The sequence below is a fragment of the Xenopus laevis genome, chromosome 5S, assembly GCF_017654675.1.
Source record: "Xenopus laevis strain J_2021 chromosome 5S, Xenopus_laevis_v10.1, whole genome shotgun sequence".
Classification (NCBI taxonomy): Eukaryota; Metazoa; Chordata; class Amphibia; order Anura; family Pipidae; genus Xenopus; species Xenopus laevis.
This window is the reverse complement of record NC_054380.1, coordinates 136102819-136119271: the sequence shown is the minus strand read 5'-3', so window position 1 is coordinate 136119271 and position 16453 is coordinate 136102819. Positions and strand designations below refer to the sequence as shown.

The window sequence follows — 16453 nt, the reverse complement described above, 5'->3', positions numbered from 1 at the left end:
CTTCAGAAGCCAAAGGTTTTCTGTAGGACCATTCCACCAACTTTATTATCTAGTAGTGCACTAACCCATTCCATCTGGGTATGCTGATGGGGCTGCCTATAACATTCAGACAGTTCCAACCAAGACAATAGTTGTGAACTCCAGACTGAGTCGGCAGGTTATTGACCTGTGTATAGAGCCTGCAGATGACTTGCCCAACTGGAAAAAAACATCCAGATTTCCATTGGGCAGCCTAGAAAATACCATTGGGTTTGAACCACATTGGCATGTTGTTGGGATTCTCTCCTGATAGGTCTTTCTAGGTTCCAATTATAATCCAATAGTTGTCCTAGGGGTCAAATAACAGGGTTTGTCTACTATATAGGTGGTCCAATCAAGCAAAGACCCACTCAATTTTAGTATGCCATACAGGTGCTTAGCTCAAATAGTTCAAGCCCTTTCCGGCTCAGGTTCTATACCCAATTGTGGGTTTTATTTTGGTAAATTCCTGGTGGATGGATTATAAGGGGCCTGTTTACAGGTATAAGACCTCTCATCCAGAATGCTCAGGACCTGGGAATTTCTGGATGACGGATCTTTCTGTAATTTGGATTTTCATGCCTTAAGTCTACTAAAAAGAATTTAAAGTTCAATGAACCCAATAGGCGGCATTTGCTTGAATAAGGATTCATCTTCTTTATTGAAAAAATGGTTTTAAAAAACATCAGATCAATGTACATGTGGATATGACATCCCCCACACTTGACGCGTTTCGTGGCATCTCGCCACTTCCTCAGAAGTGGCGAGATGCCACGAAACGCGTCAAGTGTGGGGGATGTCATATCCACATTTACATTGATCTGATGTTTTTTAAAACCATTTTTTCAATAAAGAAGACTTGATTTTTCCACAACCACCTGTGTGCTCCATAGCATAATTGCTGAATCAACATTTATTTTTTTATCGGTGTAAAAACCACAAAAACTCTAATACAAAAGTTCCCCATAGAAGTTGCCCCATAGAAGTCAATGGGAGCTGCACTAATCCTATTGGACTTTTTTTTTTTTTTAGTCATTCAGGCTTTTAGAGGTTTTCAGATTTTTTGCAAAAAATGTTAGAGATATTCATATGTTATGCAGATCTGTTTGTACTTTTTATATTCGTATCTTTTAATAAATTACATGACATTTGTTGGTTTAGGGAAAATTAGTTTATTCACAGTTTCAAAAACCTCTAAACCCACTAAATGTTGATGAGAATGTTGATCTCTGACATGATCCTAACTATTCCTGCCATGACCAGTGCCAGATATTTGGATTCTCAACACTCGATTAGTGATGGGCAAATTCATTCCCAGACGAGAATTTGCAGTGAATTTGCGAGTTTCCCCGCCGGTGAATAAATTTGCAAAATTGCCTCGAAAAATTTGCATTGGAATTGTCACCGGTGTCAATTTTGACGCCTGCAAATTAGGGATGCACCGAATCCAGGATTCGGTTCGGGATTCGGCCAGGATTCGGCCTTTTTCAGCAGGATTCAGATTCGACTGAATCCTTCTGCCCGGCCGAATCCGAATCCTAATTTACATATGCAAATTAGGGGCGGGGAGGGAAATCGTGTGACTTTTTGTCAGAAAACAAGGAAGTAAAAAATGTTTTCCCCGGAATCTTTGGCCGAATCTTTCATGAAGGATTCGGGGGTTCTGCCAAATCCAAAATAGTGGATTTGGTGCATCCCTACTGCAAATTGACGCCCGTTTCGAAAGCAAAACATGACAAATACGCCCATCACTACACTTGATCCTTCTGTCCATATATCTCCAGTGCTCACCTGCTTCCTAAGTACCTAATTTCTGGACCTAATGGCCTTGCATCCCTGAAAAGACTATAATGGAGTAAAAAATGTTCCCTATGACTTAATAAATCCAACATATTATCAAAGTTTCACACACTTTAAGTTGGAGCTTAACAAGTGAATTCTGCTCATTCTTGGTCTGATATGTGTCCTGAAAAACCAACTGGGCACCTCAACATTAAGTAGAAATTACAGTTTACTAATAATATTCCACAATAGGGTCTATAAGGGGTCTCCTCAAATTTGCATATTGAAAATGTGCTGTTCAAGTTGCTGTCATTTCTCTGGTTCACATACGCTGCTCAGAAACTCTTCACTATATGAATAAGCCCTTTGAAAGTGTTGAGTCGAAGCATGACAAGCAAGTCTATACACAGCGCTTTTATACGACTCACCAGTCCCTTCAAGTGAATAAATGGGCAGAGTTGCTTTTTTCCGGCTATCAAGATGGCAAGAAGCAAAGTCATAAAAACAGAATAGCATTTTAACCATTATGGAGGGGTGCCCTTGTAGTTAAAGACATTGAACTGTGAAGTAGATGACTCCCCTGGCCCTGGGCAAGTCACTTTATCTCCTTTGAATTAAAGGACCTTAATAACAGCATTAAAAGACTCTCTCTTTTTTTTTTAAAAAAGAATTTTCCATTCATGTCCTTGTCTTGCCCTTTCAGGAAGTATCTTGCTTTATAGACAAAATTGATAACACACTGTTTATATACAATGTATTTTTTAATGCCTTATATATGTCTCCACGCAAGGGTTGTCTCAGGTTGGCAGCAATGCTAGGTAGGAGGTAGGAGACTTAAAATCAATTATTTTTCAATAAATGTTGTTTGTTAAAGTAGTCTTTCTACATACAGTATTACTAATTGCTTTTGTTGTGTGGAAAAGGTCAGTTGAAAGGGTTTACAAATTTAGAGGGTGAAGAACGTGGCCAATGACACAACAACTCCAATCATTTTTGGGACCATTAGATGCTCATGTTTTCATGCTCATTTGTGCTTAGTACAGGCAGTGTTGGACTGGAGGGTCCAAGGCCCACCAGGTCTTCTGCCACTGGCTCCCCATGCTCCCTTTAGCCCCCCTGCCCCAGCCGCAACCCCCCTCCGGGCCCCCAGCCCCAGCTGTAACCCTACACCCCCCATACTTACCATTTCTTTAGTTACAGCCATGATCTGAGCCGGGGGAGATCAGGAGGGCACCGTGGGGTCTCAGAAGGGTGTGGTCTCAGTCGGAGGGTCAGGCCAACCGGGTTTTAACCAGTGTTCCACTTGAGGAGTCCATTCTTGAGTACAGGGGAATACCTATGCTGGTATACTGAAATTGTATCTCTCTATACAGACTATGAGCAAATTTAAGGGGCTGTTCCTGCTGAATTGTGCTTAGTACAGAGGAATACCTATGCTGTCATAGTTTTATGGGATCTCTCTGTACAGACTATGAGCAAACTTAGGGACTGTTCCTGCTGAATTGTGCTTAGTACAGGGAATACCTATGCTGCCATAGTTTTATGGTCTCTCTGTACAGACTATGAGCAAACTTAGGGGCCTGTTCCTGCTGAATTGCGCTCAGTACAGGGGAATACCTATGCTGCCATAGTTTTATGGGATCTCTCTGTACAGACTATGAGCAAACTTAGGGGACTGTTCCTGCTGAATTGTGCTTAGTACAGGGGATACCTATGCTGCCATAGTTTTATGGGATCTCTCTGTACAGACTATGAGCAAACGTAGGGGCCTGTTCCTGCTGAATTGTGCTTAGTACAGGGAATACCTATGCTGCCATAGTTTTATGGGATCTCTCTGTACAGACTATGAGCAAACTTAGGGGACTGTTCCTGCTGAATTGTGCTTAGTACAGGGGAATACCTATGCTGCCATAGTTTTATGGGATCTCTCTGTACAGACTATGAGCAAACTTAGGGGACTGTTCCTGCTGAATTGTGCTTAGTACAGGGGATACCTATGCTGCCATAGTTTTATGGGATCTCTCTGTACAGACTATGAGCAAACTTAGGGGACTGTTCCTGCTGAATTGCGCTTAGTACAGGGAATACCTATGCTGCCATAGTTTTATGGGATCTCTCTGTACAGACTATGAGCAAACTTAGGGGCCTGTTCCTGCTGAATTGCGCTTAGTACAGGGAATACCTATGCTGCCATAGTTTTATGGGATCTCTCTGTACAGACTATGAGCAAACTTAGGGACTGTTCCTGCTGAATTGTGCTTAGTAGAGAGGAAAACCTTTGCTGGTATAGAGCATTGGTATCTATCTGTACAGACTAGAACTTTGTCGTCTATGGAACCTTGGCTGGTAGATCACCTCCATGTGTAGATTCTTGTAAAAAGCCGATAACACAAAAGGAGGGCTGTGGCAGAGGATAAGGTATCTTGTGGTCAGCCAGCATGTAAAATAATGGCTGCTAAGAAATGATATAACTGCAGGTCATGACAGTTAAAGATTACTTAAGGCCCTGTATAACATCTGCAGCCAGTGGTAGTTTATATATTTCATGAATTATATTTATTGCACATATTGTCATTGTTACATTAGAATAAATGCATACACTTTGCTTTACATAAGCATTTCACTGGCCCCGAAATGATCCAATCATTTCAGAGAATGCCAAAGTTTCAGATCCCTCACCACTCGGGTGAATTATTTTGAAGTTCAGGTAAACTGATAGATCTTGATGTTAACATGCCCCAAAGCAAAATTTCCCTTGGCGGCTCTGGCCTGTCCTTCAGAAGGAAACCTTGCACCTATTTAGTGAATTTCCTTTATTCTGGCCCTTCGTGCCATTTGAGTTTGTCATGCCAATTTTAACAAGGGACCAGCAGACCCTTCCAGTCGTTGGCATTTTGGTGCCCCCCATTGAGAAGCCAATTCTTAAAAAATAGAAATGCCAGACATAAATAGATGCTGATGCTGTGAAATAAGAGATTTTGTGCATTCTAATCCAGTCTGATGGTCTTTTGTTCCTTATATATTTACTGTATATATATATATATATATATATATATATATATATATATATATATATATATATATATATATATATATATATACTGTATATACAATATGTGTATTTTGTACAATTACATCTAAATTCTAAAGAAAGCAGAAATAACACCCTGATAGCACGCTACACGGGCTACATTTGTACACTTCCCTACCCAGTTAAACATTGTTATGCTTTATTGAAACATGACCTTTGAATTTATTGTTAGTGTCATGACTGACCTTAGCGCTGGATTTATGGAGACCCTTGTTTGGAAAAAAAAGCCCTGGGCATTAAACAGAATAATTCTGGTAAAGTAACTGTGCAGCCTCCCAACAACACAATCTGCATCCAAGTAACACAATCTTCTGATTAGATTCATCAATTGTGAGCATGGTTTGGGCTAATACATTCTATTTCTACTATTTAATGAGGGATAAAAACGTACTTCCATGTTGGATACTCTTTATAGAATAATTTTATTTTACTAATGGGAAAGCAACAAATCATTCCATCAAGTTCAATGCCTCCATCTAATTAGTAGGGCAACAGCAATACTGTTGTGTCAAGTGCTAATGGGGGGGATGAAATTCTTACCCCAAAATGTTTCCCTTGCCAATGAACTTCCCCTTTCCATCAATTTTTATCCATCTTTCTTCTTAATCATTGTTAAAGATCCGTCGAATCTTTGGAATTCAGAGTGTGCGACTCAAAGGCAACTCAACAACTCATCTTCTTGCATGCACCTGCTTTGAGGCCACTGGGAGCAACATCCAAGTGTTCTGGAGAACCAATTTCTGTAGTCAATAGTTACTTTATTTGAAAATGCACGACATGTTTCGGATCGGGTGATCCTTCCTCAGGTGCTCATATGTATATGAGCACCTGAGAAAGGATCACCCTATCCGGAACATGTTGTGCATTTTCAAACAAAGTAACTATTGACTACAGAAATTGGTTCTCCAGAGTGCTATCTACAATTTATGAAAGTTTGGAAGGCCTGGCGGTGCCTTACTCTGAAGTTGAACCCTCTTACTTAATAACCCAGAATCAATTCATCTACAAAGTGTACATATCTTGCAACATCCAAGTAGTTGATGAGCAACATATCGAGCCACTGGTTGGGGATCTCTGGTTTATACTATGATAGAACAAAAGGAGGAGTAATGGAGCAGCAGCTCAGGACATGGTCCTTAAAAGTCACCCTTATTTGCATATGGAGAATAAAACCACTATTCCTACTACCAATTACAGGTATGGGATCCAGAAACCGGTTATTCAGAAAGCTTTAATTAATGGGAAGGCCATGTCCCATTTGTGACATAGCACTGAAATAAAGTCATCTGTCTTTTGTCACTGGTCACTTTGCATTGCCAGCCATAGACATAGCATTTCTGATATCCAGCAGCTTCATCTAGTCCAGAACATGGAGGGTACAAAGTCTGTAGGTAAGTACAAAAGACAATTTGGGAGCAGGTGCTTGTAAGCAAAAGAACTGATGACTGTACAGGGAAGGAACAGGTGAGACATGGCATTAGGTACAGAACCATATAAATAATTTCACTCATGTTCAGAGGATACATATGATACTAATGAGCCCAATGGGATTACAGCTTTCTGTACCAATGTTTTGGGTCTACTTGATAGCCCACTGGAAATCAGTCCCAGATCATCATTTTAAATTTAAAAGTAGGATGAAGGTATATTTAAAATGATTTAGGAGCAAACTATCATGGACACCATCCCAAAAGATAGCAGCCGTTCTGTGTGGATAATTGTAACAAACAAGGCTTGGGTTGAGTCTAGACCTAGAAACTGCACAGTCCTTTGACTTACTTTGAATTGAAGGAAATCTATAACCTAATGACAGTTACTACTACTATTTAGAAAATAAGTTATTAGTCTAATAAGAGTTTTATCCCCATACAAACAGTATCTGAATTCAGGTTGTGGGTCAAATCAGGCTGAAGTGAGAGTGGGTCTAAAGCTGGCCATAGACGCAATGATCCGATCGTACGAATCCTGGATTTGTACGATTTTCGGACCATGTGTGGAGAGTCCCGACATTTTTTGTACAGCGGAGATCAGTCGTTTGGTCGGACAGGTTAGAAAATGTCGGCTGCCGATAATATCTCTGCATGTATTGCCGATCGTACGATCAGTGGGAGACTGTCACTAGCTTTGTCAGACATAACTATCAGGGGCAGAACATTGGCTGATCTGTTCTTTTACTACTTTATTTGGTCGGACTTTGATCTGAATGATTAGTTGAGGGTCGGGAGATGGGAAAGTCAGATCGTACGTTAATTCGTACGTCTATGGCCAGCTTTAGTCAATGTTCAGATCACATTGGTCAGCGACTTCCTCCGTAGCCAATACTAGTCTTGGTCTTAACCATGTTTTGCCAGATCGAATTGATATGTGAATGAGCCCCAATTAGATATGACTTGGTCAGGCAGAAAAAGCCTGTGCCACCTCACCTTGAGTAAGCAGTGCAGTTTTGAGCTCCAGTTCTCAACAGGGTTATTAATGAGCTGGAGAGAGTGCAGAGATGTGCAACTAAACTGGTTAAAGGGCTGGAATATTTAAATTATAAAGGTAGACTGCCACAGTTGGGGTTGGTTTCTCTGGAAAAAAAGACGCTTGTGAGGGGACATGATTAGACTTTACAAGTACATTAGAGGACATTATAGACAAATAGCAGGGGACCTTTTCACCCATAAAGAGGATCACCGCACCAAAGGCCACCCCTTCAGACTAACTTTTTTTTGTGGATAACCTACTGTTTAACTCTAGGCAACGTCATTCTGTGGCCACTAAATAAAGTTCTGTCTTGCATAAAAAAGGGCATAAACTCACAGGATGAAAACATAATTCTGCCTCTTTATAGGTCCCTGGTGAGGCCTCATCTGGAGTATGGGGGGCAGTTTTGGACTCCAGTCCTTAAGAGGGATATAAATGAGCTGGAGAGAGTGCAGAGACTAAGTGCAACTAAATTGGTTAGAGAAATGGAGGATTTAAACTGAGATTGGGGTTGTTTTCTCTGGCGAAAAGGCGCTTGCGAGGTGACATGATTACTCTTTACAAGTACATTAGAGGACATTATAGACAGATACTGGGAGAATTTTGTCCAATAAAAAGCATCAATGCACCAGAGGCCACCCCTTCAGACTAGAGGAAAAGAACTTTAATTTGAAGCAGAGTAGGGGGTTCTTCACAGTCAGGACAGTGAGGTTGTGGAATGCACTGCCGGGTGATGTTGTGGCTGATTCTATTAATGTCTTTAAAAGGGACTTGGATGATTAATATCAAAGGCTATTGTGATATTAAAATCTATAGTTAGTATAGATATGGGTATATATAGTTTATGTGAGTGTACGGAGGGGTCAGTGTGTATATGTATGTGCACTGGGTTTCCTTTGGAGGGGTTGAACTTGATAGACTTCGGTCTTTTTTCAACCCAACTTAAATATGTAACTATGTAACTATGTACTACAATATGTAACTTGGTCAAGAGAGTCAGCTGCTGATGGACTGCCTTAGGGCTTAAAAATATTGGATTTTTTTTTTTTATTTAGCTTTTCTCCTTGAATTAAGCATGGTGTATGAAAATATAAATAAACATAATAGAAAGGTCATGAGTAAAATCCAGAAGGGAGTTGTGAGAGTACTGCAGAGTGATTAAAGAGGAAGTTCACCTCAAAATTAATTTTAACATCATATAGACAGCATTATTCTAACGCAATGTGCATTTTGTCCAATACATTTTTCTGAGGTTTCAACATTTTTTAATGTTCTGCCCTTCTAAAGCTGTAACATTTGATTGCTAGGGCTCTATTACTATAGCCTCCAAACAACTGGTAGAACCTTCCCAGTTGTGGGGTCAGAGACTACAGCAACCAGATTCAGTTGCAGGCTGGAAAAAAAATGAAGACATAAAATAAAAAGTTGGGTAGAACAGGTCAATTGACGTGATGACTAAAAACTTCTCTTTTTGAAGATGTCTGCCCTTGAACAATTCACTATGAGTTAATTCCAAGTAAAATATGAAAATTCCCATTTCTGTGCGTTTGTAGACATTGAAAGACGAAAGGTGAAATACAACAATAACACAACGATTTTTTTATTTATGTAAATCACTGGACAAGAACCAAACTGCTATCCATAACTATTATAGAGAGTCTAAGGAACAGAAAAATAGTAAAGCTATCTAGGATCAAGCATTTTCACCCATCCACAGAAACAGACTCACAGATAAATAAAACCATAATCTTGCTCGCCATATATACAAATTCCTGTTAAATTAAGCATAAATAAATATATACAAACTCAGCATTATTTTTACCACCTGACTTTTTTTTTCTTTTCTCTTAACAAGTAATCAGACCTCTAATCTGTTCACAGACGATTTTTTCCCCCTCCAGAACCGTACAATTGAAAAGGTTATTGTTTAGAATGACAAACTGAGGAATTCTTACATATTTTTTTCAGTTTATTTTCCAGGATGTTCAACTGAATTGAAATTGATATTTAATGAAATCGGATGACATGACATGCATATTTCCGCCGAATGTGAATAACAATAAAATAGAAAAAAATAAAAATTGCTAAATATTGTCAGCACAAATGTGTTTTTTTCTCATTTTAAAATTTTTGTTGTTTTTATGTTTTTGTCTGCTTTTTCAAAATGTAATTCTCATTTCAGATCACATGCAAGGCTATCTTGCTTGCTGGGCAAATTTTTTTAAATGATTAAGGGTTAAGACTAAAATAAATGTTATAGGGACTGAAATGAGTGTTTTCTTTACTAACAGACAGATGTGTAATTAAATGCAAAAAAAATGGAACGTAATTATTCTATATGGAAGGGAAGGTCATTCGTTGATATTAAACCAAGCAAGCTGAATGGAGAAGGTAGAAGAGGGAAGAAAGTTTAGATATTCAGCTGTTTCAAAGCATTTTCCCATGAGATGAAATAGGCAAAAAAAATGTTAAGCTTAAAGCTAATAAAATACATAGCCAACTCTATGCCAGCTGGTTTAAATGCTGTTAAATACAGTAAAAATTATTTGCTTTATGGAAAGTTAAAAAGTTTGTTTTTAGGACATTTTGGATACAGAAGAGGTTTCCAAACTATGAGAATGGTTTGATAGGGCCCAACCAAATTTAATGAATTAATGACTTTTAACGCTCCAAAATATTAATGGATGTCCTGAAAGCCAATTAGGGTGCGATCTGGATTAAATATTTAATTGCTATGCTAGATGTTCTTTGATGTACATTAAGGTGAAGGTTACGACTGATTTGTTGTTATGAGCTAATGGGGCCCAGTCTGAAGGCCAGTTAGGGTGAGATTTGGGGGTGATTGCTTATTTGTACCCTGGGTACCCCTGGAACTATAGCAGGGTGACACCCCAATGTTTCTATATATCTGTAACCTTGTTATGAGCTAACGGAGTCCAGCCTGAAGGCCAGTTATGGGGATATTTGGGGAGAGTGTTTATTTGTGTCCTGGGTACCCCTGGAAATATAGCAGGGTGACTGTTACCCCAATGTTTCTATATATCTGTAACCTCATTATGAGCCAAGGGGGCCCAGTCTGAAGGTCAGTTAGGGGGAGATTTGGGGTGAGTGCTTATCTGTGCCCTGGGTACACCTCGAACTATAGCAGGGTGACTGTTACCCCAATGTTTCTATATATCTGTAACCTTGTTATGAGCTAAGGGGGCCCAGTCTGAAGGCCAGTTAGGAGTTAGGGGGAGATTTGGGGTGAGTGCTTATTTGTGCCCTGGGTACCCCTGGAACTATAGCAGGGTGACTGTTACCCCAATGTTTCTATATATCTGTAACCTTGTTATGAGCTAAGGGGGCCCAGTCTAAGGCCAGTTAGGAGTTAGGGGGAGATTTGGGGTGAGTGCTTATTTGTGCCCTGGGTACCCCTGCAACTATAGCAGGGTGACTGTTACCCCAATGTTTCTATATATCTGTAACCTTGTTATGAGCTAAGGGGGCCCAGCCTGAAGGCCAGTTAGGGGGAGATTTCGGGTGAGTGCTTATTTGTGCCCTGGGTACCCCTGGAACTATAGCAGGGTGACTGTTACCCCAATGTTTCTATATATCTGTAACCTTGTTATGAGCTAAGGGGGCCCAGTCTGAAGGTCAGTTAGGGGGAGATTTGGGGTGAGTGCTTATTTGTGCCCTGGGTAGCCCTGGAACTATAGCAGGGTGACTGTTACCCCAATGTTCTATATATCTGTAACCTTGTTTTAAGCTGAGAGGCCCAGATTGAAAGCCAGTGTGTGGTGAGATTTTGGGCTATAGCAGGGTGACTGTTACTCTAATGTTTCTATATAACAGTAAACTATGAGCTAAGGGGGTCCTCTGAAAAAATGTTTGTCAACAGTGGGCAACCCTTGCGCAAAATATTTTGAAAATAAGAGCAATACTGTCAGTTATATATAAAAGTTATAATAATCAAACACTTGGTGATACAGAACCTGCAATATTGACCTTGCCAACTGGCCTCACAATGAATGATAATATTTTGGATCACAAATGTCCATTAATAGGCCTCCCTGCCCAACCCCTTCAGCTGTTGGGGGTACTCTGAGTTGTACTTTATCAACAAATAAAGAGCCACATTATAGGAAACACTGATATAAAGTGTTAATGTCACCATCTTGAATTTGTTGTGCTTACTAAGTATTCCCACACTCCTACCAAGACCACAAGATTTTTGGAGTCCCTAATAAAAGCTCTAGTTATCAGTTATTGGGATTGTTGGTATTCATAAAGAATAAGAACAGATGAAACTACCACTGATGCAACAGGGGGGTGCACTTAAGCTCAGCAGCCCCCTGGAATTTTTGTAATCTTAAAAGTTAAAATTTTAGAGATTTTACTGTGCAGTTCAAGAGAATGAAATCTGTACCAGGAGCTTCCAATGACTTGTTCCACCACAACACTACAGCACCTGTTGTCATGGGAAGCAAACCCAGTATAATCAGTCTGACCCATATTACAGAAAATTGTTTGTTTTTCTCCCTAATATGAATAAACTTTAAAAAACAAAATGTTGAGTGGCTTATAAGCAAGAACACTCATTTTCTCACATTATATTTGTGAAGGGTTAGGACCCCTTTAACATTTCTTTAAAAAGACCACTATAATTATGTTTTTTTTTACTCCATCAATATGTGGAAACCTAAAAAAAAATCTAAAGTAGAAGGCCAGAGTGAATTTAACCAAGCATAACGCACTTGGGAAATATTTATGTTGAAATTTGAAATCACATATCTTACAATGAAATGTCTGATTGTAATGTGAGACTAGAAAGCTGAAAGGGGATGGGGGACACCTGTGCCTTGTACAAAAGACGAAATATCCTCTTGGAGACATTATTCTGACTTGCCATTTAAGTCCAGAGTTAGACGTTATACATGTTAAAGTTAGTGGTGGATTCACACACACGCATGTGGGTCAACATCATATCTGAAATGTCCCAAAATGTATCTTCTCATATTTTTTTTTATATTTTTTTTTCTGATTCTGAAGAAACATGTACCAGTGGACATGCATTTCAGGAAACGAAGAAATGTTAAAAATTAAAAAAAAAAAAGAAGTATTTTTTCAGTTATTTTCCAATAAATTATTGTCCATTTGGGGAGATTCTAAAAACTGGGATATTTTTTGCCCATAAAAATGATTGGGTTACTATGAAAAAGTCCAGTGAAGACTCTCCGGTTCCTCTGATCGCAAGCCCCTGCTCCTAGTTGTTTGCCGGATCACAAACTCTTGGTTCAAGACCAGGGCTTGTTCTGATATATTTATATATATTTGTTTGTATTTCCCAAAGCCAGTCCAATATTTTTTAAAGCTAAAATGAAAGGTGTTAAAAGTATGTGCTTCTTTCATTTTCTGTGTTTTTCTTCCTTGTCTCCATTTTTACTACCTGGTCCTTCCCCAGATGTATGCCTGTTGGCACTGTTGTTATTCAGAAACATCTTGTCCATTCCTTTGAGGGCCTCGGTAAGGTAATTCTGAAGTGCTGTGAGGGCAGCACATAAGGCTGGAGAACCAAAGCCGTGGGTGATGAGACTGAAGTGAGCCAAGCAGCTCTGGATTCCAGGATCCAAAATTGGACTGGGCCTACTGTTGCCTATGGGCGTCCTGTCTTGGGCCAAAAGATCTGTGAACTCTTTACAAAGTTGCCTGGAGTGAGGGAAAGGTAGAAACAAACAAAACCCACAGGCATTAGGAATGTGTTTCAGGCACAAAGCATTTATCAAACATCTGCCATCAATGGTTTTATTCCAAAATGTAAATTACTAGCTAATGTAAAGCAACACAACCTACAAATGCAATGTTTCATGGACGTGTTCACACCAAGTAGGGCCACAGTTTGGGCATCCCTGGTTTTGCTACTTCTTGCAGAAAACGGCAATGTGTCCCTTCCCTTCTGATGAACCCATTATCCAGAATTAAAGGAAGGCTGCCTCTCATAGATTCCATTTTACCCAAAAAGTTGAACATTTTTAATTTAAGAAAATCCCTTTTCTCTATTGTAAAACAATAGCTTGTTGATTCCAACCTGTGCTTTATCGTAGGCAAGCTAATCCTATTGGGTTTACTGTTAATTTTTGTGATTTTGAAGCATTCTGAATAACAGGCCCTATATGTGTATATGCAACTAGTAAATTTGGCAGGCGGTGATTTTTTTTGTCACTGGCAAAAAAATCTGCTGTGTCGAAAAACTTTGGGCGCGCTTCAGGATAGTCATGCATATGACTCAAAATTCTTTTTTGTTCGTCAAAATTATTCGGATGCCCAATTTGCCTTTTGCCCAAAATAGGTGCCCGTATAACAATTGTCGCGCATGTTTAAATTGACGCCCATTGACTGCAATGGGTTTCACAAAATTTTGTGCCGTTTCACAAATTTCGCTGGAAATTCGCAAACTGTTTTGTGAATTGAAACAGGACAAATTCACCCATCACTAATATCAACATGACTTTGCTCATTGCACTGTATTTTTAAATAAGAGCTCAAACGTAAACCCTAATTCTTGTTTTGCCCACTCCACCCTTCCCGTTGAGTTTGGGTTCCAGAGTTCTCCTTTTTGAATACATATATATATCGGAGCAAAGTTTGTGGCAGACAAAACTCACTTATCTTATGCTGGGGGGCAAAAAGGTTATGTGGGATAATTGGTGCTTTGCCCTGCCTGTCAATCAAGAAGTGCATGTGTGTGTGTGGGGGGGGGAGTAACTAAGACATCTTTAGAGTTAAAATAGAGCATAAAATTTGTCTCAATGGAAGGTCTTGGTGAGTTGGTTTATTTGGCCCATGAGGCAGCAAAATTCAGATCAGAGATAAAAACTAAAATTGAATAAATTTGATTAAATTCATTTTCTGATTTCCTCTGTTCTTTTTCTTACTACAGTGTCAACGAACAGCCCAACAGAGATCCCCTAGTTTTATTTCTACTAATACAGAGTTTTATTTATGTTAATACAGAGTTTTATATCTACTAATACAGAGGGCTGTTGTACAACTTCTCATGTACAGCAAAATGCCATTGACAGTCACTATTTATTGAAACATTGGGGGGCTCATTTTGCCTTTGGGTACTCAATATGCCAGGGCTTATTTGGAATTTCAGTCTGAACCTGATGGTGTGAATAGTTTAAAGGACACACTCAAGGAGCCAGGAAGGAAAATTGTCAACAAATGAGCCATTTGTCTCAGGCCTTATTTGCCCTTTAAGAATATAAATACAATACCATGACAGAATAGGCAGTTGAGCAGACTAGGACACACTGCAGCACATTGGCCAGCCAATCGGGTTACAAAGATTCTGTTCGCATTTAAAGGGATTGATCACATTTAAATTATCAGTGGCGGAACTACCGGGGGAGCAGGGGGTGCGAGTGGGCCAGGGCACCCCCTCAGGGCCCCCCGGCAGTCCGCGCGCTGCTTTGCGCCGCATATTCCCAGCCAGTTCCAGGTAGGGGGGCGGGGGGCCCCCCGCCCGGCTGCGCGTCCTGCGCCAGGGCCCGCCCCCCTCTAGTTACGTTTCTGTAAATTATATTTATAGCGATATTCTGAGACAATGTGCAATTGGTTTTAATTTTTTTATTATTTGTAGTTTTTTGAGTTATTTAGCTTTTTATTCAGCAGCAATTCAGCCATCTGATTGCTAAGATCCATATTCCCCTAGCAACCATGCATTGATTTGAATGTGAGACTGGAATATGAATAGGAGAGGCCTGAATAGAAAGATGAGTAATAAAAAGCAGCAATAACAACACAATTGTAGCCTTACAGAGCTTTTGCTTTTTTTTTAGATGGGGTCAGCGACCCCCCCTTTTAAGGAGGAAGAAGAATGCAAATAATTTAAAAACTATAAAAAAGAAAAAATGAAAGCCAATTAAAAGGTTGCTTAGAATTAGCCAATCTATAACATACTAAAAGTTAACCCTATTAGATAGATGATTGTTCATTATGGGGCTAATAGAGACACAGGGGGCAGACTAACGCAAGACAGTTGGGGGGTACTTACTTTGTAGCCAGCAGCATGTTTTTCCTGGAGTGCAGGTCAGTGGGGTCCGTGTGCTGCCTGTTCAAGTATTCGGATACAGCTTTAGCTGGGAATTCTGTCTCACAAATATACCCAAAATCCCGAGCTAGATGTACAGCCTCACCTGGAAAAAAGAGAGAGTATTGTTTGCTTAATAGCATTTTAACCTAAGAAACAAAGCACTATGAGCATTTAAAAATTGCCATATTCTCATGCAGAATATCACATTAAGAAATTACAATTATTGTTCTCATTTATGCTTTTTTTCTGTTACAGCTATTATTCCCAAATATGGCTATTGACAATATTATATTATTATAGGATTACCCAAGGAAAAGGGCTGGTACTACTACTCTGTATCAGTGATGGGCAATAAATAAGCCAGGCGCGAATTCGCAGTGAATTTCAGCGTTTTGCCGTGTAAATTCTGACGTGTAATTTGGGCGCATGTCAGAATAGTCACGCATATAAACATTGTCATGCATCAAAATTATTTGGATGCCCATTGACTTGAATCCATTTGGCTAAAATAGGCAAAATAATTCTGACGCCCATTTACTTGAAGTTGTTTCGCGAATTTTTGTCGTTTCACTAATTTTGCGGGAAATTTGCTCATTTTTTGGTGAAACGAAACTGGACAAATTTGCCCATCCTTAGACTCTGTATATTTGTGTGCAGCTATTTATTATTATTTACCTATTTTATTGCTTTTACCTGCATTGCACAACTGGTCATTTTGCATTTTAGTGGGAACAACCCTAATAACAAACCGATTAATAAATCCCTGAAAATTACAGTGAAGATGATCATCAGAAATTTTTTAGGAAAGGATAAAAATGCTAAAATGTTGCCCTTTAAGGGACACACAGTAAGACTTTAGCAAGATGTATGTGAGTGTGTGTGTGTGAGTGTACATATCGTAACATGGGGAATAATGTATCCTCTATTGTAAATTGTAAAGATAATAGAAGTGACCTGGGAGTTCCAGAACAATTAACAAATAAAAAAGCACAAACTCAAATGTGCAAAAAAACAATAAT

At 39.4% G+C, this 16453-nt stretch overlaps 1 protein-coding gene across 2 annotated transcripts in view; it reads right to left on the bottom strand.

The window, feature by feature from the left end:
• Positions 1-12090: 12090 nt before the first annotated feature.
• The window catches only part of tfap2b.S (transcription factor AP-2 beta S homeolog), a 23346-nt gene continuing 18983 nt past the window's right edge, over positions 12091-16453 (bottom strand). For both annotated transcript variants that reach the window (XM_018266007.2, XM_018266008.2), the window contains exons 6-7: positions 15396-15537; positions 12091-13045 (exon numbers count right to left, since the gene is read on the bottom strand). In XM_018266007.2, the coding sequence (XP_018121496.1) occupies positions 12745-13045; positions 15396-15537 (443 nt within the window). In that variant the 3' untranslated portion in view covers positions 12091-12744. The remainder of the gene's footprint in view (positions 13046-15395; positions 15538-16453) is intronic.